This window comes from Globicephala melas, chromosome 6 (genome assembly GCF_963455315.2).
Source record: "Globicephala melas chromosome 6, mGloMel1.2, whole genome shotgun sequence".
NCBI lineage: Eukaryota > Metazoa > Chordata > Mammalia > Artiodactyla > Delphinidae > Globicephala > Globicephala melas.
Window position 1 is genome coordinate 11,270,847 of NC_083319.1, and position 27,328 is coordinate 11,298,174.

General features: G+C 41.4%; 1 protein-coding gene and 1 non-coding gene across 2 annotated transcripts in view; both read left to right on the forward strand.

Annotated features, from left to right (window-relative positions):
* The first annotated feature begins 349 nt into the window (after positions 1-349).
* TRNAK-UUU (transfer RNA lysine (anticodon UUU)) lies at positions 350-422 on the forward strand. Its single transcript has one exon. It is a non-coding gene; the product is annotated as a tRNA-Lys (tRNA).
* Positions 423-3,129: 2,707 nt separating this feature from the next.
* Positions 3,130-27,328, forward strand: part of PSMB7 (proteasome 20S subunit beta 7) — a 58,549-nt gene continuing 34,350 nt past the window's right edge. The window contains exons 1-5 of the mRNA XM_030858711.2: positions 3,130-3,243; positions 3,674-3,767; positions 4,761-4,858; positions 6,324-6,464; positions 12,034-12,149. Coding sequence (XP_030714571.2) covers positions 3,182-3,243; positions 3,674-3,767; positions 4,761-4,858; positions 6,324-6,464; positions 12,034-12,149 — 511 coding nt within the window. The 5' untranslated portion in view covers positions 3,130-3,181. The remainder of the gene's footprint in view (positions 3,244-3,673; positions 3,768-4,760; positions 4,859-6,323; positions 6,465-12,033; positions 12,150-27,328) is intronic.

Consider the following 27,328-nt stretch of genomic DNA (forward strand, 5'->3'; position numbering starts at 1 on the left):
TGTGCTTCCCTTTGCTGCAGCCGCATCAGATTCGTCACTGTTTCCTGAAAACAAATCACGCCAGGGCTTTTTGTTTGGTTCTGTTTGCTTCATACCCCAGGACTTCGCTTGTGTGTCCATCCCTCCTGTCTTCTCACCCCACGAGCTCACACTCTGTCCTTCTGAGCCTCTTGGCTTCTGCAGCAACCCTCCTCCACGCAGCCCTTAGCATGCCAGGCTGTGAGTCTTTCTGGGGTCTTCTCTCCTCCCTCGGACTGTGAACTCACGAGGTGTATTCATTTCTTAGAGCTGCTGTAACAAAGTACCACAAACTGGGTGGCTTAAATAACAGAAACTTATTGTCAGGAATTCCCTGGCGGTCCAGTGGTTAGGACTTCGCACTTTTACTGCTGAGGGTCCAGGTTCAGTCCCTGGTCAGGGAACTAAGATGCTGCAAACTGCACAGCATGGCAAAAAAAAAAAAGAAAAAAAAGAAAGAAAAAAAAAGAAACGTATTGTCTCACAGTTATGAAGGCTAGAAGTCTGAAAGCAAGGTGTCGGTGTTGTCAGGGTAGGTTCCTTCTGAGGGCTGTTCCGGGCCCCTGGCCTAGCTTCTGGTAGTTTGCTGCCAATCTCTGACATTCCTTGGCTTGATCTCTGCTGTCACGTTCACATGGTGTTCTCCCTGTGTGAACGTCTGTCTGTAAATTTCCCCTTTGAAAAAGACCTCAATCGTGCTGGATTAAGATCTACCCTAATGACCTCATTTTCACTTGATTACCTCTGTCAAGGCCCTATCTTCAAATAAGGTCACATCCTGAGGTATTGGGGTTTGGGACTTCAACATGTCAGCTTTGGGAGGGGGGACACAATTCAATCCACAACATGAGAAGAGGAACTCCATCTGGTTCACCTATGGGTTCATTCCCTCAAAGCTGAGCCCAGAGCAGGTGTGGGAGAGTGTAATGAACATTGTGAAAGCAGTCCTTCATTATATCATTATTTACTGACCCTCACGGCATCCAGGGCACGTTGAATTATGACCTGTCCTGTCTAGGTCTTATGGAGTCGAGCCTCTCTCATCAGGAAGTGGACATTTCTAGGACAGAGCCCGTCTTTTTACTTTTCACATTCACCAAAGCAGAAACTCGGTGACACTGGAGACACTCAAACCTCTTCATCAGCAGATCCCTATGGGGGTGGGTGGTGAGGCCTCATTTTCCTATGTCGCACAGAAGACCCAAAGAAGTAATGAAAAGGAATTGAACCTTTGACAAATATTTATTGAACACATAGTTGTGACAGGCACGGTTCTGGGTGATTGGGATGCCATTCATTCATTCATTCATTCATTCCTAGAAACAAGCTTGACACATAGTAGGTGCTGAGCAAATAATTTCATTACATAATTGAATCACTTAAATATTTGCTGAGTGAATAAATTAATTCAGCCCACAATTATTGCTGCTGTGATCTACTTGCTATGTAAATTTGAGCAAGTTACTTTACGTCAATGAACCTTAATTTCCATCAGTAAAGTGAGTTGAATTACATAGTTACTTTTGAGGCTTGTTGGCAGGATGAAATGAATGTGCTATTAACAATAATAGCTATTTATGGAGAAGTTCTACATGCCGGGATAAATGCTCTCTACATACAATTTTCTTTTTTTCTTTTTAAATTTAATTAATTAATTTATTTTTGGCTACGTTGGGTCTTTGCTGCTGTGCGTGGGCTTTCTCTAGTTGCGGTGAGCAGGGGCTACTCTTCGTTGCGGTGCGCGGGCTTCTCATTGTGGTGACTTCTCTTGTTGCGGAGCACGGGCTCTAGGTGCACAGGCTTCAGTAGTTGTGGCGCACGGGCTTAGTTGCTCTGTGGCATGTGGGATCTTCCTGGACCAGGGATTGAACCCGTCTCCCATGCACTGGCCGGTGGATTCTTAACCACTGTGCCACCAGGGAAGTCCTCCACATACAATTTTCAATTTTCACAGCAGCTTTTTAAAAACTGAAATTAACATAACAAAAATTTCACCATTTAAAAATGTGCGGGGCAGTGGCTTTTCGTATATTCACAATGTTGTGTGACCATTACAACTACCTAATTTCAGAACATTTTCATCATCCCAAAAGGAGACTCTGTATCCATTAGTCACTCCCCATTCTCTCCTTCCCCCCAATCTCCCAATAACCACTAATCTACTTTCTGGCTGTATGGATTGGTTTAGTAAGGACATTTCATAGACATGGAACCATACTATTTGTGGCTTTTTGTCCCTGGCTTCTTTCACTTAGCACAGTGTTCTAAGTTCAATGCTTCATTCCTTTTTACGGCTGAATGGTATTCTGTTGCATGGATGTACCACATTTTGCTTATCCATTCCTCAAGTTGATGGACATTTGGGTTGTTTCCATTATTTGGCTATTATGAGTAATGCTGCTATAAATATTTGTGTACAAGTTTTTGTGAACAACTGTTTCCAGTTCTCTTCAGTATATACGTAAGAGACAATTGCTGGATCTATGTTTAATTTTGGGAGGAACTGCCAAATTATTTTCTGGAGCAGCTGCACCATTTCATATTCCCAGCAGCCACATGTGAGGGTTCCAATTTCTCCACATCCCAGCCAACACTTGTTATTTTCTGTCTTTTTGATTATAGCCATTTTAGTGGGTGTGCAATGGTATTGCACTGTGGTTTTGATTTGCATGTCTCTAACGACTAATGATGGTGAACAGCTTTTTTTACAGGCTTCTTGTTCATTTCACAGCAGCCTTTTGAGGCAGCTATTATCCCCATTTGACAGCAGAGGAAACAAATTCAGACAGTTGAGAGGACTTGCTCATTGCAAGGAGGTGGTGGAGCTGTGCCTGGAACTTCAGTGTCTCTGTCTCTGAAGCTCCATGTAGTCGAATTAGCAGTAGAAACCGCTCTGGTCTGGTGGGCAGGAGGCCTAGTCTCTGGTGTGCCCACCTTGGGTAAGTCCTTTCCCCACGACTTCTCCGGGTGTCAGTTTCTCCTCCGCGCCACTTGGGGTGCTATACTCCAAACATCTCCAGGCTCCTCTAGGAGCCCCTAAGATCCATCACCCTAGCGCGGAGTTTCCTCCGCCCCTTCAGCCCTAGGTTGCCGGCGGCGCCGGAAGTGCATGGCTATTTTCGTTTGCTCCCGCCCCCGGCCCGGAAGTACTTTTTCGGGAAAGATGGCGGCTGTGTCAGTGTATGAGCCACCGGTTGGAGGTTTCTCTTTCGAAAACTGCCGCAGGTGTGGCCATGTCCCGGGCAGGGTTCAGGGCGGGAGTGGGAATGCGGTGCCGGGGTCGGAGTTGGGTTGCGGTCTGAGCCGGGAAGTCCGAACGAATGGTGGAGCGCGGGGCCCGCGGCCCGCGGCACCTGTGACTCAGGGGAATTAGGACCTGAGCGTGTTTCTCCTGAGGCCGGGTCGGCTCTTCCACTTCCCCAGCGCACCGGGACACCCTCTATCTCCGGTGGTGGTGCGGACCCTCTCAGACGCTCCCTTCGCAGAAGAGCGGGACAGTAGTCCTGCTGTTGGGAGGAGCCAGTGAAACAGATGGGCTTGAAAGCAAATGCTAGTAGTTTTTGCTTCTCCCGAGTTCCCTATTAGAAACTCTTCGTGCCAGTGCGGCGCAATGTGGTCCTGCCCTTCAACCCTTTATTCTCTCATTTGCTCTCAGAAATGCCATCTTGGAAGCCGATTTTGCAAAGAAAGGATCCAAGCTTCCAATGGCCCGGAAAACTGGGACGACTATCGCAGGAGTGGTTTATAAGGTAAGCCGGGACAGGCTGAGAGCAGCAGTGTCAACTAATTTCAGGAACCAGGCCCCTTGGCCTCTTTTACTTCTCTGGGCTGTGTGAGGAAGGGCACATTTTACAGAGTACTATATCAGGGAAAGCTCCTTTAGGAGAGACTATGTCAGTTTTGTGCACTTATCGGCAGTTTATATACTTTGCTCACTCTGCAGTTTTCGACAGGAAGCCAGTTTTCTGTCTTAAGTTACTACTTTAGGAAGCAGGATGATGTAATGGGAGAAAACAAAAATGTTTAACCATTTAGCTTTTTTGCGGCCTCTAACTTTGGGCAGGTCATTTTCCTTCTCACAGCCTCACTTTCTAATCCATCAGGTGGACATAATAACTCCTGACCTAAATTGTTGTAAGGGTCAAAAGAGATAACTGGTTATTGTTGTTAATGGTAAAAAGTGACATCTTTTAAAAAGAAATTGACAGGCGTGGCTATTTTTTTTTTCCGGTACGCGGGCCTCTCACTGTTGTGGCCTCTCCCATTGCGGAGCACAGGCTCTGGACGCGCAGGCCCAGCGGCCGTGGCTCACGGGCCCAGCCGCTCCGCGGCATGTGGGATCTTCCCAGACCGGGGCACGAACCTGTGTCCCCTGCATCGGCAGGCGGACTCTCAACCACTGCGCTACCAGGGAAGCCCAGGCATGGCTATTTTAATGGAAAGATTTCTGCATCTTAATCCAGACTTTTCTGATATTGGCTCTGTGATTTGTAAGGAATTCACTGAATCTCTGAGCCTCATTGAAAACAGGAATGATAGTTCCTACTGCCTACTGAGGGTTCAACCAATAATGTTTATTAATAGCTTTTCGTTGAATGCCGAAAGTATAGCACAATATTTCAGCGCGTGGTGGGGTGGTTGGGGGAGCAGGGGATGGTCAACATTGTTTTTCCTAAACTAGAGTAGAGAACTGTGGTTTGTATATGTGAAGTTGTTTTAAAGTATATATTTCTTAAAAATAGGATGGCATAGTTCTTGGAGCAGATACGAGGGCAACTGAAGGAATGGTTGTTGCTGACAAGAACTGTTCAAAAATACACTTCATATCTCCTAACATTTAGTAAGTATTGATTAGTTTGAATGACTCATTTTTAAACATGTCAGGGGTAAAATTGAATTTACTCTTTCTCTCTGAAACCTGTTGTTCAGCCTGTATTTTCTTTCTGTCTCCCTTAAATGGCATTTCCATCCATCTGAGCTAGCCATCCCCAAGTCCTCTTTTTTATTTTAAAAAATATTTATTTATTTATTTATTTGGCTGTGCTGGGTCTTAGTTGTGGCACCCTGACGCGTGTGGGATCTTTAGCTGCAGTGTGCGGGATCTTTTAGTTGCGGCATGCAGGCTCTTAGTTTCGGCATGCGGGATCTAGTTTCCTGACCAGGGATCAAACCCGGGCCCCCTGCACTGGGAGCACAGAGTCTTAACTGCTGGACCACCAGGGCAGTCCCTCAAGTCCTCTTTTTGCTTTAGTCTTCAGTTCATTTGGTACCCAGTTCTGCCTTCTGTGTGCCTTTTGAATCCACTCCCTTCTCTCCTTCCCTCTCCTAAGGCCTTAGCGCGGATTCTTTTTTCTCAGCTGGATTATTGCAGTTGTCATTTAAATGGTCTCTCTGCCTTTGGCCTTTTCTTTATTTGTATTGTTCACTCTTCTGTCATGTTGGGTTTTGTAAAACATGGATCTGTTATGTCCCTTTCCTGTTTAAAAACTTTTCAAGAGATTTTTCACATTTCCACACTGCTTTCAGGATAAAATCGAAACTCTAGCATGATATTCAAGGTCTTGTACAATTTCACAGAAAGCTTACCTTTTCATCCTATTTAGCTGCTATCACTCTATGTTCCAGTTATACCTGCGCTGTCCCTATTTCCCTCATGTCCCTGTTCTCCACATGTCCAAGCTGTTTTACCCTTGCTTTTGCTAGCCCCTCTGCTTAGAAATGCCCTTTCTTCTTCTCTGTATAGTGTTTTTATTCTGTCCTTCCAAATCCAGCTCACATGAAACCTCTTCTCAAAGATCAGAGTTAACTGCTCTCTTCTCCAATTTCCTACAGCATTTTCTACCTATGCTACTATATTGTATTATGTGTCTCCTCCACTCAAGTTTGAAATCAAGTGCTATTACTGTGTCATATTTTCTTTATTCTCGGCACTTTGGAGCTTAGTACTAGATATTTGGTATCTAGTACTAAATACTTGGTAAATGTAAATTGCAAGGCTTTTGACATTCCTTGCTCTTTTGTACAACTTGGATATTTTCTAGGATCAGTAAAATGCACACTCTGTTCAGAACATAGAAACTAAGGATTTGAAATATTCCAATGGGCTACAGAAAATATATTTGTATATAATTAGATGTGCATTCTTAATTTTATGTCTATTTAAGCTTGGTTAGAGCAGTTACAGTGCAGGTATACTCAAAAACATCTATGTCCCTGAACTTTGTGGAAGTTTTCCAAGAAGCTCCACTTCTAATTGAGCCCTTTGGTAATTGAATTTCAGCTACGTTTCTAATTGTATTTTTTAGTTGTTGTGGTGCTGGGACAGCTGCGGACACAGACATGACAACCCAGCTCATTTCTTCCAACTTGGAGCTCCACTCTCTTTCCACTGGCCGCCTTCCCAGAGTCGTGACGGCCAATCGGATGCTGAAGCAGATGCTTTTCAGGTAAGGTTCCAGGATGGGGATTTCTGTAGTATTTTTTTCTCATGTCTTAGATTTTCAGCCAAGGGAAGCCTGGAAGCTCGAGGAAAGGCATTAAGAAATACACATTTTATTCCAGAAATCAGTTGTTACTAAAAAGACACTTTAATTTCATAAGGCTTTTGATAATGTATTTGAATTTACAGGGTCTGGGTTTTTTTTTTTTTTTCATGAATGAATCACATGTGACCAATTGAGTCATTTCCTGAGGCTTAGGGTATTGCTGGATAAAAAAACCTTTTTTGTTCATAGTAAGAAAGAGCTGGAAGGAACCTTTGAGTTCTTCTTGTGAACACACACAAACACAAATGATTGTTTTTTCTCCCTTTTTTAGGGGCAAGATAACAGTGAAATGAAAAGTGATTATTTGTAGTTGGCTGTAAGTGGGTAGGATAGCGTTACTATTAACCAACATTTATTTGTTTGTGCCAGGCCCTGTGCTAAGTGCTTTATGCATGATCTCACTTTATCCCTTTAACTCTGAGTTACGGGCTATTAACATGTCTAATTTGTAAGTGAACAAACTGAGGCTTAAAGAGATGCATTCATTTGCCTGACCTGACGTTCACTCCCTGCTGACTCCCACAGAGTTCCTCTTAGTAGTTTTGTTTCTCTTTAGTCCTTAACGATCACATCATCACTTTGTGTTTGTATAGGTCTAGACAGTTTTCAAATTTTAAGTCCATTTTCTCATTTGCTCCTCATAAAGAGAAGAGAAGCAGTGTAGTATAGTGGAAATAGCCTGGACATTTAGTCTTGGGTTGGAATCCTGGCTTCTCCTTTTGTGACCTACCTTAGCTTTAATAAATTCTCTCCTCTTTCCTTCTTTATAGAATGTGTATCATGATACCTTTTTAAAATTTTTTAAAAAGTTGGTCAGAGGCCTATATTCTGGTCCTCATCATTCATTAAGCAACCTGCACAAGACATTTTCTTTTTCTCTGTCCCAAGTCGTAGCAGCTGCATCCAGGCCTGTGAGAGTTAAAGGGGAGCAGGAACAGAAGGCAAAGGTTGTAAGCCGGCAGCTCACAGGCCGTATTCAGCTTGTAAAGAAATTTCATTTGGGTCACATAGTGTTTTAAAAAAAATAGTGGCAAATAATTATAAATTGGGAGCTTTGAATTTAAAATATGGATTTCCAGCTTCTGATAAAAGCTCATAAAGCGGGCGGTGATGTGGGACTGAGTGCCCGTTGTTGCCTTTGGAAGTGGGAGCATGTGTTCTGGCCTGTCAGACCTTGCATGGCTCACTTCTCTGTTTCCTGCCTGGCCCTTGCCTTCCTGTGAACTTGCAGGTCTTCGTCTACAAGTGTAGCATGGCCCCTGGGCTCTCAGGAAGTGGATATGAGGTTTAATATAGCTACGCAGCAAGGCCGATAGAATAGTTCCCATTTTACAGCAGAGGATACCAGGGTTTATGAGTCATATGGGCAGGAAGCCTGGTCCATATCTACCCAATTCCTACTCTGGCTGTACTGAGCCTTTATGTCAGTGATTTCCATTTATTTATGTACATAATCATCATCCTAATCCTGGAGAATTATCACCTATCAAATAAATTCTTCCAGTGCAGTGTGAGAACTTGTTAAAGCACATCTGTTGTCAAGATAACTGAAGACATTTGTGATTTTGAATGTAAAGCTCCCTCTGGTGGTTTGTGTGGTGCATTACATTTAAAACAATTTTTAAATTTGTAAAATTGCAGTAAATACCATTTCAAGATTGCTTGCAGTGTCATTTAGCATTTAGCTAAATCTAGCAGATGTTTCTGTTAATCTCTTTAGAATGTTTCAGGAATTCTAAATTCTCTTTTTTCAGTGTTTTATTATCTTTAGTTTAACATACTTTGTAAAAGTTAAATTTTATCAAAGTTTTGAGAAGAACACAAGAATTTAAACCAGGATAATTATGGTTCTTTATGTCTTTTGACATTTTTGTTGAGTTACGTAAAGTGGGTCACTAGTATAAGAGAAAAATCATAGGATTTGACTTTAGAACTTTGCCTCAGATCCTGTCTACAATGCTCACATTTGTGTAACTTTAGGCTGTTCACCTCACCCTTCTTATCCTCAGTTTCTTCCTCAATAAAATGGGGATAATAGTTCTGTCTCTCTAACTTTTGGGGAGGAAATGAATAAAGAAACAAGGCTTATGCAATGCCTAGTACAGGGCCTGATACATAGTTAGATCCTCATTCAGAGGCTGAAAAAAGAATACAAGGTGTACTCTTGCTGTTTTCTTCCCCCTGAATAATCTATTTCCTTGTATGTGAATAAGTGAGAAAAGAGGGTTTGATAAACAGAAGTGGACGTCTTTTTCCTTCCTTAAGCAGTACTTTTATTTAACTTCTGTGGTGGCTATATGTAGAAGATATGTACAAGATACCTGTGATACTTGTTCCTTCTGAACATAGAGGCTTCTTGTTGAGTCTAGCAGAAAGCTTTGATATACTGTTCTGTATATACTATTCCGTATATACTATTCTGTATATACTGTTCTGTATTCTGGAAACTATTTGAATATGTAGAGGCTTTAAAATTTTATTTTATTATATTGTAATTTTTTTTTCCTTACAAAAGTACTATATATTCATTGTAGAAAATTCTGAAAATACTGTAAAGCCCAAAGAAAAAATAGGCGAGAATCACATTTTGGCTGGTTGTATATACTCCTAGACTTTTAAATTTATTTATTCGTTCGTTCATTCACTTGATCATCCCTTCCTCCCGTATTATAAGTGCATGTTCACAGTAAAAAAGCTAGAAGATATAGATAAAAAATTATAGAAATTATCTGAATTTCTACCACCTATAAGCAGTCGGTGCTAACAGATTATGGTACACTCTTCAAGGTTTTTCCTATGTTAAATAATACATATTTTGTTCTATAAAAATGGGATTATAGTTGTGCTTTCTATCCCATAATGTAACCTAATCTTTTCACCTACCAGTGCCTCTTCAGTAGTTTCCATGTTGGGGTATTTCAAAAAGAAAACCTTTTTATAAATTATTATAAAAGTAATGTATGATCATTGTAAAAAATTCAGACACTATGGAAATGTGAAAAGAAGCAAGTAGATTTCAGCTGACACTCTGCCACTTAAGCACATACACTGTGAATCTTTGAGATCTGTTTTCTTAGACCTTTTATACTAGGCATGTATACTCATGTATGTATTTGCAAAAATGGAATCCTGCTATATGTGTTGTTTTGTAAGTGACCCTGTTCACATAACAGTATATTGTGAATATTGTTCCCATCAGTAGACGAGCTCGGCATCCAGAGATTTTACCTTGAGCCCATGGAGGACTTCTGGAGATCTGTAACTCCTGAAATAGTGAAAAATTTTTGTGTGTACACTTGTTATGGGCGAGCGTTCCACAATTTTAATCATTTTTTCCGTGGGGTCTGTGCCCCCAAAAGTTTAAGAACCATAGATCGGTATCCTAATTTTTGTTGGACCACAGTAATCTATTTTATTAACCAATTTTTGAAGATTAACAATATTGCTTACTTTAAAGTGTTTAAGGTATTGTAAGGTATTCTGCCGATCCTTTGGAATATAGAATCTTTAGGTACTTGTGTTATTAATTCTTTAAGCTATATTCTAAAATAAATTCCTAGAAGTAGAATTGCTGGGTCAAAGGTAGGCACATTTAACATTTTAATATATATTGCCAGAATTGTCCTTGAGAAAGATTACCATCGGTAGTGCATGAAAAATGCAGCATGGTTTTTAACGATTGTGTAGTGTTCCATTGTATAGCTGTATTAGTTTAGCTAATTCTGACTGTTTCCACTTTTTTAGCATCATAAGCAGTTACCACAAAAAACATTCTTATGCATTCATTTCTGCGTATTTGTCCTTTTATATCAATAGAATTAGATTCCTGGAAACAGAATTTCTGGATCCATTTTTAAGTATTTCATTGACTTGCCAAAATATCTTAGACTCTTCTAAAGTTATCGAACAGATTATGTTTTAGCTTGGAAGGGAACTAGCTGGTTATTAATTGACTTTAACTAAGCAGCGTGTTTGGCAGGCAGTTGATATAGTGGATCAAGCACTGGGCTGCGGGGGGAGTGGTGGATCTGGTGATTCTGGCTTCTCATCCCAGAGCGCTGGGATCTAGTCTTGACCCTTCTGCCAGCTCATGTGGCTTAGGACCAGTTTCTTCCCTTTTCTGGGCCTCTGTTCCCTCTTGAGGCTGCTTTTAAAATCCTTTCCTGCTCTTTATTTTTTTCACTTATAAATGGAAGATTTGAAATAATAAATTGGTAATCAAGGGACACAGGAAATACTGGACTCGACCTAGAGCGCTTTCTGATGGGTAGCTATGTCTCAGACAGTCTAAAATTATGACTTTGATTGGTTCTTGTGTTATTTATATCAGTTTTAATGATTGTATCATTAGGCAAATTCAGCATGTGTTGGTTTCATTTTTCTTCCCAGAGATTTAAAGGCTCACAGTGAAGAACTTTAAATCCAGCATGTTTATCTAGCATAGCAGTTCTAATGGTAAAAAATTGAACCAGATACAAGGAAAGCAATCTGTAGAAGCGGAAAACCAACTAAGTAGAGGGTCCAAAGGAACAAATACGTGCAGAATTAAACAGAGGTGGGGGTGAGGCGGAAAATGTATTCTTGCCCGTGTTCCTGAGAGATACAGTTTTAAACTGTGGGCAGGAGCAATGGGTTTTATATAGGCTGTCATGGAGTTACTTCATTCACTTCCCTGCATGATGAAATACTTCTTTCTTTTACTCAGTATGAGCTCATATCTGTCATAATTTTGTGGATTTATTCAAGGGAAAGGTTTTTTTTTTTTTTTTTGCGGTACGCGGACCTCTCACTGTTGTGGCCTCTCCCGTTGCGGAGCACAGGCTCCGGACGCGCAGGCTCAGCGGCCATGGCTCAGGGGCCCAGCCCAGCCGGCATGTGGGATCCTCCCGGGCCGGGGCAGGAACCCGCGTCCCCTGCATCGGCAGGCTGACTCTCAACCACTGCGCCTCCAGGGAAGCCCGAGGGGAAAGGTGTTTTGACATTAGCTATTTTCCTATGAGGCTATGGTGAGGTTGATAATTTGAACAGCTTTAGTTGAGCAACAACTCACTGTTGACTTGGAAGGGAACTTATCTGCTAAACACAGAGAGGTATGATGGGAGGGGTGCTGATGATCTTTGGAGTAAGCCAAGCTTGGCTCTGAGGCTTAAAAATGTCTTTGGGTTGGTTTTCTCTTCTCTACCATGAGAATTATAGTGTCTTCTTTTGAAGGGGGTTGTGAGACTAAGATTATGTAAGGCACATGGAATGCCTCACACAATTTACAGTTTTTATTGGCTGATAGTAGATGTTCAAGTATGTTCGCTCCATTCCCTATTTTTTTCCCTTCAAAACAGTAATTATTTAATGAAGCAGTAGTAGTGTAAGAAAAGCTTTTTATTGCCTGACTTCAAATACAACTTTCAGTTAAGTTATAGTGATGCAATGTAGACTCATTTTTGTTTTTTCTTATGCATACTCTTATCACCAGGTATCAAGGTTACATTGGTGCAGCCCTAGTTTTGGGGGGAGTAGATGTTACTGGACCTCACCTCTACAGCATCTATCCTCATGGATCAACTGATAAGTTGCCTTATGTCACCATGGGTGAGTGTAATGTTTCCCTGATGTTTCAGAATCGTCTTATTTACTAAGGTGGTCTCTTAAAGTTGGTTTATTTCCTGATAGAGGAGGCAGTGCAGTACAGTGCTTCGATTCCTTCTACAAGTATTACTGAGTTCCTCCTAGGGATTAGGCCCCGTTTTATGTGCTTGGGATATAGCAGTGAACAAAATTTAGATACAGATTCTTGCCTGCAGGGAGTTTATATTTTAGTGGGGGTGGACAGACAATAACAGCAACAATTATAAATATATTTATATGTTAGAAAGAGATAAATCGTAGAGAAAAAAACAATGCAGGTGATATTATACTTCAGTTATGCAAGATATTACCTTTGGGGGAAACTGAGTCAAGAGTGTACAAAAATGTGATGTATTATTTCTAACATCTGCATGTGAATTTACAATTATCTCAAAACAAAAAGTTAAAGAATGTTAATGCAGTGCAAGGGGACTTGAGAAGGTTAAAGTAGGTTCATGAAGAAGGTGAGGTCTGAGTGGATGGGCCTCCTGGGCAGAGGGGAGGCTAGAGTGGAGGCCTCACTGGGGGAATAGGCCCACGCAGAGATTTCTTTTTAAGCTAGAGTGACCAGAGTTCCTCTTTGCCACTTAATCTCTGAGGGATCCTGGGCATGTAATTCCTCTCTGAACCTTGATTTCCTTACTTGTGAAATGGTATCAGTAATACCTACCATGCATACCAGGTTATTTATAATGATTAGAAATAATGTGTATAAAGCATCTGGTCCAGTGCCTGGCCTATAAATAGTAGCTACGCCTGTTAGATCAGCCTTGTACATTTGTATTTTAGCTCTAAATGCTAGATAAGAGTACTTTTTTTTAAATGACTACAAAAGTGATAAAATTATATTTAGAAGAGTTGGGATTTTTGAATTTAACTTTCATGCTAAATTTCTAAGTGAAGTTGCATATGTCCAGGGACTTCCCTGGTGGTCCAGTGGTCAAGACTTCACCTTCCAATGCAGCGGGTGCGGGTTCTATCCCTGGTCAGGGAGCTAAGATCCCACATGCCTCACGGCCAAAAAACAAAAAACAGAAACAATGTTGTAACAGATTGAATAAAGACTTTAAAAATGGTCCATATCAAAAATAAATCTTTAAAAAAAAAAGAAAGAAATTGCATATGTCCAGTAACTTGAACAGGTCATTTGTAGCTGGCGTTTTTCCAGCTGTTGTTTACCTTTTGCATTTTTTGTCTTGGTATCTTGGCTCTGCAGAGCCAGGAATAATGGCTGCCTTGAATAGTTTGGAAATTGCTAGCTTGAGACTTTGCTATTCCATTCCATGTAATGCACAAGCCGCTTATAAGATTTGTATGCAACAGATGTTCCATGTTTGTGAGAAGAATGATTTGTCCCCAGATACCGTATGGAATAATTATTTTTAAATGAAGATACTTCCAGTAATTTTAGAATTGCTCTGTTCCATTTTATTTGTTATTTCCATCAAAGTAGTGTTTTTATTTCCCTCCATTTGATGCCTTTAAATGGTAGTAAAGGTGGAATAGCCTTTTCTATTAAGTAGTTTCATTTCTTCTTTTTTTTATTTAAAAAAAATTTCACACTTGCAGGAAAGTAACAAAAATGTACAATGAATAGTCATATATACCCTTTACTCGTGTTTGTCAATTGTTAACATTTTACCACATTTTTGCTCACTCTCTCATACATTATTGTTATTTTTTGGTGTATGGAACCATTCGAGAGTAAATAGCAGACACCATAACCCTCTATCTCAAAATCCTTTAGGATGTTCTCTTACATCACCTTGATAAAGTCATCAAAGTCAGGAAATTTAATATTGATACAAAGCCTTTTCATTTTTAAGATGGAAAAATTGAATTGGTTTCTGTTGCTTTTGAACTATAGTAATTTGTCTTACGAGCATAATCCTGAATTTAGGAAAAGTGGTTGAAAGTGAGTAAAGCAGATTTGTGTCTGCTCATTTCATTCCTGCAACTCCACTTTGTGCTCTGTCCTGGCTGACAGTGATCTTGCTTCCCTCCAAGTCCAATGTGAGTCCAGGGTGATGGCTCCACAGCTTTGATTTTATGGCATACTTCTGCTCAGAAATCATCACTCTCCACAGTCTGGTTTTGCTTTCATAAGAGATTAAGAAGATTAAGAAGAGCAAGACATCAGTAACACCTGATTTTAGATACACAAGTAAGTTGTTACTTTGAGGTTTAGTTTGTTTGTTCATCTGTTCATTTATCAACTATTTCTTGAGTGCCTTCTGTGTAAAAGCACTGTAGCAGGCTCCACAGAGAGAGGTTGAATGTCTGGATCCTTACCCTCAACATATTCCCAGTGTAATGGGGGAGATAGCTGTATAAACTGACAAGGGCAGTAGGTACAAAGGCCATTGGAGGCCCAAGGGAGAAAGGGTCTAAACTGGAAGATTTCACGGAAAGCTTCACTTCACTTGAGCTGAATCTTAAAAGAAGGATAAGTTACTTTCATTCATTTATCAGATATTTATTTAGCATCTGCTGTGTGCTAGGCACTGGGAATATAGTGGTCAACACAGCACCTATCCTCAGAGCTTATAGTCTCTGCGGGAGATAGGAATTAAGTAAATACACGTTAATCTAAAAGAATGCACTGTGCTAAGTGCCCTGGAGGAAAAAAACAGTAATAAGAGAGAATACAGGAAGGAGCATGTGGATAATGGGTGTTTGGGAAGTCCTTACTGGGCAAGTGACATGAAAACATTTTCTAATGAAAGTAATTTATGAACATGACAAAACATTCAAGTGGGGAAAAATATTACATGAAAAATAAGTCTCTTTCATATTTCCCCAAAGTAACCACTGTTAAGGGTTTATTGTGTTTTTTTCTCAAAAAATGTTTTATGATCCATCTATATATATCTCTATCATCTGTCATCTATCTGTCAATCCCTATTAAAAATACACAGCTGAGGTCATGCTGTAGATGCTGTTCCATTACTATTAACTTGTTTTGAATAAGTTTTTGTATCAGTGCTTGTAGATCTATATCAAATCTACAATAACACCTTCATAGAATTGTATTACATGTCTCTACCATGATTTAGTGACCCATTCTCCTATTGATAAGCATATGTCTTGGTGTACTTGTGTAAGTACATCTGACAAATTCCTAGTAGTGGAGTTCTGGATTAGGGTGTGTGCATGTATTGCTCAGAATTCTCTGTTGTAATCATTAGAATCACTGGATGATTTAGGAAAGGAGGAATTTTTATTTTTTAAAGGATCGTAGGTGGCTCACAGAATAGCTAGGAGGGCAAGAACTGGGTTTGGGGCCAAGAACAGTTTCAGAAATAATGCTGCAGAATGGGCCATTGCAGGCGAAGGCAGAATGCTGCAGATCACACTGCTGGCCCAGCTGGCGCAGGCCCTGGCTCGCTGCTCACTCTGCTGCCCTGGCTGCCTCATCTGGAACTGAGGCTTCCTGCCATCTCATTCACTGTCCGAGAGTTCCTTATAGGGAAGGGTGGATGCTTGGTTGGTGATGATTGGTGAGGCTCAGTCATCTGTTTATAAGGTGGGGGGGTTCCCCAGACATAGAAAGGAAGTATAGCTACTGGGCGGCCCCCAAAAGTGACAGATGGCTGGTCATACAGTGCATTTTACCTTTTGAGAGCTGTTGCCAGATTGCCCTCCAAAAAGATTGTACTAGTTTGTATTCCACGAAGAGAATATGAGAATGCCTTTCTCTCATAAACTCTCCTACTTTGGATATTCTTGCCAGTCTGGTAGGTGAAAGATGGGGAAAAGAAACACTTAAGCTGAGACCTGTATGATAAGTAGGAATTAGCCAGGAATTTGCCACCCTACTCCCTACCCCCAAGGGAAAGACTTTTCAGGCCCTGCAGTGCACAAGGGACCAGTATGGTCAAAGAACTGAAAGGCCAGAGTTTGCTGGATAGGTGAGGCAAGTGCAGTGGGTGGGGGGAGTGTTCCATGCTGGGGGCACAGCAGAAGAGGTAGAGGGATGAAGATGTACTGACGTTTAGGAGGGTGGGGCAGAGGCAAGGCTGGAAAGCTAGGCCGGAGAAAGTCCGGACGGTACAGGCTAAGTTGTTTGATTTTGTCCTGGAGGTTCCCATCTACTCTTTTCAAGCCAGGGGATGATAGGATAAGATTCGCTTGTTAGAGCAGCCTGACAGCTGTCGGAAGGAGGATTGGCATGTGGGAAGTCTAGAGGCAGAGACAGAGATTACACCTGGCCAGAAATGTTTATGTGTGCATGGGTCCAGTGGCACAGGGATGGTCACGGTCGTCACAGAGAGCACTCAGAAACCAGCCAGCCATTAGGCCACATGCCGGGTCTCTGACCATCCTCTCCTGTCTTCCTCAGTGCCAGTTCCTTCCTGGCTCTTGACCACAGTGTTGCAGTAACTCCTCCACCGGGGTCATCTTCCTTCCAGTCTGGCTTTAGACCCTTTTTCTTCTTCCTCCTCCACATGTACCTTAGGTGTTTGTGGCAATAGGCCCCTTGCCCCGCTCTGAACTGCCTTTCCCACCCCGCTGCTGCTGTGCTGCCTTCTTTCAGAAATGCGTTTCTGCCCGGAGCGCTCCTGCTCCTCATCCAAGGCCTAGCCCAGAGGCCGTTCCCTCGTGACTGCCCCAGGCTGTTAGCAAGTCCCTCTCTGTAATTTGGTGTGCAGCTTGATTCCAGGATTTCAGCCGTGTCCAGACTCTACTTTCCCCAGCTCTTGTCCTTCCTGCCCCTACAAGAATCTGAGATCTCTGTCAGTAGAATCTGTCTCACTGCCAGAGTCTCACGGAGTCCTGTGTGACTCAGTGAATATTTGATGGTGAATTAATTTTCTGATTCTCTGACTTGCTTGTGCCAAAGCATGTGTAAAACCTAGTGTTAGAAACCTTAACTGCTGTTTATTGTTTGTGAACAGTTTACACTACCCCTGGAGTAGAGTTGGTTTAGATTGTGTTCCATTTGTGTGGCTCCAGTTGAGCTGTAAGGGAACAGCACAAAGCACTGCATATGTGATAGGTCTTTTTTTTTTTTTTTTTTTTTTTGCTGTATGTGGGCCGCTCACTGCCGTGGCCTCTCCCGTTGCGGAGCACAGGCTCCGGACGCGCAGGCTCAGCGGCCATGGCTCACAGGCCCAGCCGCTCCGCGGCATGTGGGATCTTCCCGGACCGGGCACGAACCCGCGTCCCCTGCATTGGCAGGCGGACTCTCAACCACTGCGCCACCAGGGAAGCCCTTTTTTTTTTTAAAGCTTAGTATTATTTTAAATTTAAAGCATATTTGGAAGTGTCTCTGTGCCAGTGTCTGCTGGTGCCATCGCATTATTTTCAGTTAAAATTCTGTGCAAGGGATGCTATCATTACCTGCTTATTGATGAGAAACCTGAAACTTAGATTTACTAACCTGCCCATTGCTGCCCTGCCTGTAAGCAGCAAAGCTGGGATTTGTCTTTCAGCGCAAGCAAGCCTGAGCTCATCACAGCTGCTTTGATTTTATCATCTTACAGATGTTCTTTCATTAAGCTATTAAGTTGTGCTCCTGAATACTAAAAATATTTATACAAATTCCCAAGGGGCATTTATTTGTTTGGCATATTTTCGACTGTTCTTTGTGTGGATTTTCTTTCCTGCGTATTAAAAACAGTATTTACTGAAACAGCTTTATAGTATCAAAGGAAATTTAAAGAAATTATACACAATTCTACCATCCGAAGACAATATGAATTTTATATTTCATTTCTTTCTGATCCAAGTCCGTTGTGAAGAGGCGCCTTTTATCGGAGAATGTGAACTAAAATACAGTTTTTGTGCTGTCCAGGTTTTGTCTTTGCCATTCTTTTAGTTTCTTTTGGCCGTTGTTCACTTTTGAGCAGGGCTTGATGCCTCTCCCTGCTGTGCGAGGTGTGCTGCGCTGCCTTTCCTCCTGATGGAGTTCTGGCTTCCGTGGAGGTAGTGGTGGTTTTTCTTTCTTCCCTTTTTTTTTTTTGAGGGGATGGGGAGCTGGATATTGAGAGAACCCCAGAAGTGCCAAAATTTGGTGGTTTTGTTTTAATTCATGCGACTTATTTTGGGTGAGCTACAAACCAAACCTCCAGCTACAGATAAAATAGAAGGCCCTCCTAACTGAAATGTGCCCACAGAACGTTAACATTCCCTGTGGGATTGAGGCTTTCCGTAAGTGTGGTGTAAGTGAGAAAATGAATATTTCATGTAAATTCTCATGTTTTAGTGAAAGTAGGAGTTTTTTATTATAAGTAATAAAAATACAACTTTGTAATAAATCTTTTCTTTTTCGTGAGTGATTTGACAGTAAGAGCTGGAAGCTACAAATTACCTGTAAGACAAGGGTGTCTACATTTTGTCTACCCATGGGCCTGTATTGGCGACTAGCCAGGCGCCTGAAGGCTACTCTTAATTTATATCGAATAGAAGACACCTGTCTTGTCTTGCGCATCTCTAACGTGCTGGCACAGCTCCTTGAGCACAGGGTCCAGGAGCCTCCTCGCTGAGGGCTTGCTTTCCCAAGGGTTTGCTTAAGAGAAGAGGGTATCAAACTCCTCGTGGTGTGGCCCTCCCTAAAACCTTTTTTGTGAACGGGGTGTTGGCCATATCATATCATGTCATGTGTGGCCATGATAGCAGTGTTCGTCCAGCAGCTTGCCAGCTGCAGCGCCAGCAACTGTTGTGAGACACTTTACTGATTTAGTCTTTGTACCGCTGTGAAGTGGGTACTGTCATCCCTGTCTTGAGGGTGAGGAAATTGAGGCTCAGAGAGGTATGCTGGGGTCACACAGCCTGGAGGTGAATGATCTGGCATGAGAGCCCTGGTGTCTGTGACTTTTCCCCCTTGGCTTTGTTACTGCTGTGAGTAGTGTGTGGCATGTGGTCCAGACGAAATGTGTTTTGGTCCATTCTCAGAAAAGAAGAAAGGACCCCTTAGGTTTCATTTAATTATTTATTTTTTAAGAAAATAATTTGTAAGAGACTGCAGGTGGTTGATCAGTGTGACTGTGGAAAACCAGGCAAGATTTTTGACTTTCCTTTAGTAAGAAAGGGAAAAGGGTTATAGTTTTTTTTATAGACAAAATACGGGTTCTTTTAATTCTCAGATTAATTAGCTTATTCTTTTAACTTGCCAGCTTTTCTTTATTAAGCAAACTGAAGTACTGTCAGGAGAAGCTTGGGGACCATCTTTTGCTGTTAGTTTGGCAGTGTTCCTTGTAGCTGCATTGGCAACATATATAAAATTTTTATTTTGCCCACTTATTCACATAGAGAATTAATATGAATGAAATTTAAAGCACGACATTCCTGGAAATGAGGCCCTTGGACAATTTAGGAATACTAACTTAAGGAATAAACATTGATATGCACCATTAGGGAAGACTTTGGGTCACTGCCAGGGCCGTCCAGGTAAAATTCTATCTCTAGATAAACTGGTTATACAATTTCCTAATTACTGGAATGTACCTCAAGTCCCAGTTTACAGAGCCCCCTAGCAATTAAAAAGATTCGGGACAGAGTAGTAAACATACCAGATGTCTCACCTTGTGGGCAAAGAAGAGTCTTAGAATTAAGTTGGAACTTAGGAACATCAGTAGGGAATTCAGACCTGCCATTTCTCCATATTTTTACACTAAAGTGCAACCTTTGTGCAGACATTTTGTTATCTCCACATGACTCGATTTGAAAGATTGTCCTGCGCTGTATCAAATCAGTGCACTATAAGATGGCAAGTGTTTCTTCCACATTCATTTTCAATGCTGAAGTCAGATGTGAACTCAGCAGCACTGTATTTAGTTTATAGGCCCACGTAAAGCCTTCTCAGAGGGCACATGACCTTGTAGCTCTAGTGTTGCTGGAAATTCTTTTTCCTGACTAGTGTGGGCCAGGTGACTGTGCAGGAGTTCTGTAAGCATGGGTCTCCATCAGGACTGGAGTGAGTCTTGTCCCCTGATCTCTGTGGGTCAAGGACTATGCGGTGGCGGGAACCCCATCCTGGTGGGAGCTTTGTCTGTACAGCCAGTGACCATCCAGAGCCGGCTTTTCTGTAACCAGCTGAGGTATTACCTAGAATGCTAGAGAAAGGGATGGAAGCCCTGGCTTCAGTCACAGCCCTGATTGACCAGAGCTAGTCATCACCTAACCTCTCTGAACCTCAAACCCCTCATTTCTAAAAAGAAGCTGATTTTATTTTGACTTGAAGGTCACTGGGTTATTGGGATGCTGCCATGTCATGTGTGTGAACACGCTCTGTAAAGCACTATGTGCTTTTCCCCTGCATATGTTGCTCTGGAGTTGTTTTTAATTTTCTGAAGTAGGGTGGGATAGTGAAAAGAGCTGGGCTTTGTAGTCATACTGGGTTCAGATCTAAGTCCAACATTTATTAGTTGTTTGACTGTGAGTGTTGATTTCTCCTTCAGGAAAATGGGGGTTAGAGGATCTGTTCCATGGGTAATGTGCGAGGATTAGGTGAGATAACCACATGTAAAAATCTTTGTGTGTAGAACATCATTGATGTTTGATGCATGGTGTTCTGATAATTTTAGTGTTAACACATTCTGTGTGCAGTTCTGTGTACTGAGATTTTTCTGGCAGTTTTTCCTGCTTTGATTAATATATATAAGATGAATTTCAGAAGATTTAAAATGTGCGATGCATGGATATTATATCTTAAAATTTGTACCCCTATGGAATGCCAGGAATTAAGCAGCTGGGAACCAAAAGCCCATGAAAGTTGGGTTATGCATCTTGATTCTGGTTGTTGCAATGGTGGTACTAAGCCAATAGATGGTGCCATTATGTTAGGAGATGAGAAAATATTTACTTCTGCAAGTCATCATGTTGTTTCAGGGAATGTAATAGAACCAGTCCTTGCTGGTTCTTTATCTGTTATAATTAGAGTAGACTTTGTTCTTGATTCTGTGTAGAAAATATTAAATGTCTCGTAGGTAAAATAGTGAGATATTGAATTAATGTTAGGGTGCTCTTCCTCCTGTTTTTTCTGCTCTGACATTTCACCATGAAGCCTTTTGTGATTTGAGTTCAGTCCTTAGTCTATAACCAAATAAAAGCCCTTGCTAGGAGTACATTTCAGAACTTAAATGCAATGCGCACAGTTTTAAGTTCTTTGCTTTTTAAACCCCATTTCAGAGAGAGTGGGGTTAATTAGTTCATCTTTACCTGCTTTTGTTTCAGAATTGGCCCTACTACAAAAAGTGCCTTTACATTCTCGTAACCTAGTGCTTGATGATCTTTTACTTTCTTGTTGGACAGACCAAGTGGAAAGTCATTTTATACATCAGAAGACTTTTCATGTGGAGGTCATGTAACTAGGGATTTGTTGGCAACCAGATCTGCCATTACTAGCTGTGTGTTTTTGGTTAGTTTCCTTTACCTCTCTGACCTTAGTTTTTTTTGTTTTGTTTTTTTGCATCTATAAAGTGGAGATAATGCCATCTAGTCCACAGAGGAATAAAGTGAAAAAATATATGTAACAGTGTTTTGCACATTTTTCCGGTAAATAGGATTTATTATTGTTTGCACAAGGCTCTATGGACAGATAAACCTTTACTTACAATTAAGACTAAGTGTGTTTTTATAAATTATTAAACTCTGTAGTCCTTTGTCCTAGAGGGTTCTAAGGGACAGGAAAACTTGGAAAAGGCCCGCAAAGGAATTAACTTGCAGTTTGGGAAGATATTTTGAAATGTGGGCCAGAGTAAAGGGAGCCTTTGAAAGACCTGTCAGCTCTAACTGCCTCGAACTCCTGCAGCGGGAGAGAAGTGTGTGCCCCACGCTCTGCAGTGCTGAGTGAGAGCTAGTTTCCTGGTGGGGCCTGATGATTGTGGGAGCCTGATGATTAGGAGAGGTAATTTCAAGGTAATTTTCATCCTCCATCTTATCCTTTACACATAGGGTTAGGTGATGACTCCTCTGTTTGAAGAAGAACAGTTTTCTGTCCTCATACCTTGTGGCATTTCATTAAAATACATTAATAAAACACAGCCTTTCACTTTTTAGGCCTGAATGCCCCAAATGTTAGTCTTTTCTTAAGAATAAGTGTTTATAACCTGTCAGGTCAATGAGACATTGCAGCTGCAATTATAAGAAAAATCCCTGTTCTCTTCGAGTGGTGTTTTACATTATTTACGTAGAGCAAAATTTAACTCCTTTTTGACTACATTACATTTAGAAAAGGAACTGCATTTTTTGAGAAATTAGTTTCTGAATGAAATGTTGTTGGATGCTTTAAAATCTATTTCTTAGCATATTAAATGGAATATGTATATATGTATATTTTCATTGGGGATAAAATGACTTTGAGGTACATTTGCTGATGAAAAGGAAGCATTCTTTCCCCTCACGAGGGGTTTAAATGTAATACTCAGTGCTTACTCAGGAGTGAAAACATCAAATTAAACTGCTTATGCTGACAAAGGGCAAATCTGGATTTCAGCAACCCATGCAAGATTGTCTGATTGCTTGGCCTGCCTCTCCTGGAAGCTTTTGGCCAAGACTTACAATGAAATGCATGCATACATTTAAACCATTTCAAGTCAGTGTCTGAGTTTTCCCAAGCTCTAAGAGGAGTTCCACTGCTCTCTAGTGGCTGAATGTGGTCCCCCGACACCAACATTCTTTTATTTTCATGAATCAGCTCTTCACACATTGGCAGTATTGGCCTCCAGAGCAGGCACCAACACCAGGAGACCAGACCTTGTAGACAGAAACAGACTGAAAAATGATCCCCATCCATGGGTCCGTGGAGAGCACCAAATTTTGTCCAGGATGAGTGGCCAGTTGACTAACAATGAGCAAGTGTGAGTAAGCACTCTGTCAGGGAGAGCTGACACTGATGGATGAGAAAGTTCTTGGTGTTACTCTTTTATCGCTGCATACATCTTACATGTTGGCAGGCCACGGTGGCAAACAGGTCCTTGGGTGCTTAAAATGGACCACTTCTTAGCAGAAGGAGCAGCTCTTTTCCTGAAAAGATCTGGTTGAACTGATTTGGGGGAAAAGCAGTTAGAAATCCATTTCCTGCTGCCTCTCAGAACTTCATGACTTTGAGAGAAGAAATTTTAAAGACCTCCATTTCTGTTAAAGACCTGAGACTTGTTGAGAATGATTGTATACAAGAGCCCCTGGAGGACGGGGACCTTGTGTTAGAGTATTTGTAACAGCTGACTTTTATTGAGCTTTTACTATCTGCCAGGCATTCTGTTTTACTTGTGCCATCTCATTCAGGTCTCAGCCGACCTATGAGGAAGACGCATTCTGTCATCTTCCCCTTTGTGCAGGGAGGCAGCCAGGGCAGTAGGGCTGCTGTCCTGTAGTTTCTGGGGCACCATTCACCTTGTGCTTGCTGTGGTGGTGCCGCCTGGAGCAGCTTGGCAGTCGTGCAGGGCTGGGAGGGCCTCAGTGGTGTGCTGTGGGAAAACAGGCAGGAAGCTCAGCTGTGCCACATCTTTTGCATCCGTGTTCCAGAGCCTGCCGCTCAGTGGGCACCTGGGATGGTTGGTTTGAAAGAATGAGTGGAGAGTTGCCCTTCTGAAAGGTGCATGGGCTAAAGAGCCACAAGACCTAGATTTGAATCTTGGCTCCTCTTATTGCCTTTAAATCAGCTGAGCCTCAGTTTCCGTGTCTGTAAAATGAGGAAATACCTGCGGAATTTACCTGAGGAAATAACAATAAATGAGTTAGGGTCTGGGACCGATAAGGTCCTAAGGGTAAATATTTTCCCTTCCCCAGTGTGAGAATTTGTGAGCCTAGAGCTTATTAGAAAAAGCAGATTTCTACCTGCTGGCTTTCAGATCCTTCCTAGAGCTTGACTTAGAGCAGCATGTTTTAGAAAATTATTTGTCTTTTATAGTTTCTTCAGCATGTCTGATAAAATAGGTTCTAGAATTGCCAAGTTTGATTTCATACTTGAGTGAACCCTGACATGTATAAAAATAACACGTTTCATGTTTTAAAAAAATTCCCACTCTCCTTAAGCCATATTAATGGAGGTATTTTTTTAAATATATAGAGCAAGTAAAAGCAATATCTTAGTAAAATTTTCTTGATACATTTCAAATTTTGTCCTGAGTTGGATTGTTCTCTCAGAAAAAGTTAGGATTCAAATTGAACTACTAATACTAATGCTGATAAACTAAAATCAGAAACACTCTCAGAGGGTTTAGAAAATGGAGACTAATTTCACTGTTTTATTTTATTTTTTTTGAATGGGGCTATTTAAAAATAAATGCTTAGATACTTGAACAGCATTGCTAAATAGTGAATGGCATCTGTTTAATCATTTAAAACATTTAACTGAAATCCCAGTCTCATTTGAATTTCCAAGCAAAACAACACAAATTAACTGTATCCAGATGTGTGGAAATCATTCTGCTGTAATCTGAGCAAAAAGTAAGTTAGAAAGCATGCTTTTGAGGGTGGAGAGTTAAGAAAATAGAGCTGCTTCCATGCTTACTTGCTAATCTTAATTTCAAGCATTTGGCTCTGTAATTTAAGAGGCAGCACATGGAACAGAAGCAGTGTTGGACACTTTAAATTTAGGATGATTGGGGCTCACATTCCCAGATTTGCTAATCACTAGCTGTGTGATCTGGGCAAGTTCCTTATCTCCAAAATTCAGTCTTCCCTCCTGTGAAATGGGACTACATTTACCTGCCATGTCTGAGGAGCAGACAAAACTCATGTGACTGTGCTTTGAAATTTCATAAAACACCACGTGGACTGTGTCTGTTGTGGTCTGTTTAGTAATTTGTTTGCCACATAGTATATACTTCTGGATAAGTGAGATCTGGCGTGGTGCTGATATGCTCAAAGGACTTCATTGTTAAGATGATTTTATCTCTTTTTAAAAAATTTTGGTGCCTGTTCTAAGGAAGCCCTCCTAAGGACTGTGGTAGAGAGACATGGTGTGTTTATTTGTGATGATTGACTGCTGTTGTTCCTTGGGACTGTTGACGCATGCGTGGGTTGACCTTCAGGCCCCTGTGTACAGATTTCAGGACTAAGCTGCCTGCTGCTGCTGTTACACAGCAAGACTGTGACAGCTGGCAAGGTCTTGGTCTTTTGGCTTTTTTTTTTTTTTTAATCCCTTAACAAAGTTGAATTCTTATTTTCTCCAAGTGTATATCTTAAAAAATTGTAAGTAATGCATTGTCTTTGAAAAAAAATAAGAAAACACAAGTAAACAAAAGAATGTAGCACCACCCAGAAATAAGCATAATTTTTAAAAATTTTCTTGCAGATGTGTATAATCTGTATTATATAAACATATCTGTTAATTTTGCTTGGGAACATCTTTTTCCCTCAGTAAATATTGTATCATGGACATTGCCAAAAAATATTATATTTAATCACCATGTATATAGTATTTTTTAATTTTCCCTATCTCCTGATTGTTGGTGTTGGACCTTTACATTTACCTCCAGTTTTTGTTATTGTTGCTGTTGTTACTTTTGCTTTTTTCTAATCTAAACAGCGATCATAATGTCATTTGGGTACTTATCCATTTATTTCTTTAGAATATGTTTCTAGCAGAATTGCAGGTTTGGTGGGTGTGTATATAGCTTTATGCTTTCTGATTGATGTTTCTAAATTGTGTGTTAGAAAAGTTCTATCCGTTTGTGCTTCTACAAGAATGTTAGATTGCCCTTTTTACTACATCTTTATCAGCACTGGGTATTATTCTTTTTAATTTTTGCTAATCTAAAAGCCAAAAAGTGGCTATTTAGTTTCAATTTATATTTCTTTGATTACTAGTGAACTTGAACAGTGTCTCTAAATGTGTATAGGCCTCTGCTTTTTTTCTTTTCTGTAAACTGCTGTGTCCTTTTCTCTGTTGGTGTATTGATGTTATTTATCTGTGAGCTCTTTTTACTTATTAATGCCCTGTGTGTTGCACATATTTCTCTGAGTTTCAGGGCTTATATTTTACATTGTTTACAGGTGTTAGTCTTTTTTTTTTTTTTAAGCCAGTCGCTTATTATTAATAAGACAGGTACTTCATTTTAAAAGCATGGCTGGTCACAACTACTGAGCCTGTGCGTCTGGAGCCTGTGCTCTGCAACGAGAGGCCGCGATAGTGAGAGGCCCACGCACCCCAATGAAGAGTGGCCCCCGCTTGCCACAACTACAGAAAGCCCTCGCACAGAAACGAAGACCCAACACAGCAAAAATAAATAAATAAACTAACAAACGCCTACCCCCAACATATAAAAAAAAAAGAAAAAAAGAAAAGCATGGTTGGAGATGTGACCCTTGTGGCGTTTATGCCTGAGCCCTCTTCTCCTGGAGGTCTGCAGTGTGGGTGCCCCATGGAGTCATCTTGAAGGTCTGAGGGTGAGTCAGGCCCTGGCAGTCAGAGATGGGGAGCAGGACCGTGCTTTCTGGGACTCACAGGGGCGTCTGTTGAATTCTTTTAATAAGCATCAAACCTGGACAGCCAGGGTAAGGCGGTGCCCACCCAGGTGGCTGCAGTGGATCAGGGGGTGCAGAGCAGTTTCTGTCCCTCGTGGATGAAAGAGGGCTGAGTTGTGTACCCTTCCCCCCATCCCTGTCTCTCCCCACAGCCTGCGTGCTGGGCGGTTTGGGAGTTGGTGGTTGAGCAGATGGGTGTGTGTGGATGGCGTGGGTGAGCTTGGGGAAGGACGGTGGGTGCAGAGGCAAGTCAGTGGGTAACTAGGTAGCCGTCACAGTGTCGTGCACACCCTCTCTCTAAATGCTGGTCACTGGATTGTACCTCGTATTGCTGTTTTGAAGAGCTTTGTTCTGGAAGCTGGCTTCTAGTAACTGTGGGTGGGCTGAAAAAGGCAGACTTGGTGGAGGTTGCTAAGGAGCAGCTACCTGGAAACTACTGATGAGACAGAGCTTTGGTAGAAAAATGCAGAAATCCAAGGAGGGCGTTTCATTCCTGTGATATCATAGAGTTCAGACCAGACTAGGACGTATAATAGGACATGGTTTTGTGGGTTTAAAGGCTTCTTTTCTTTTGAAAATTGACTTGCTTTACATTTGAGTTTGTCTTATATTCATCCCGGTATGATAAATTAGGTAATAAATGTTCTTTTACACTTTATCAAGGCATTTATTGCTGTCACTCCTTCAGGGCCAGCTCCGTTTCCCCAGCTCCTCCATTTGAACCGTTG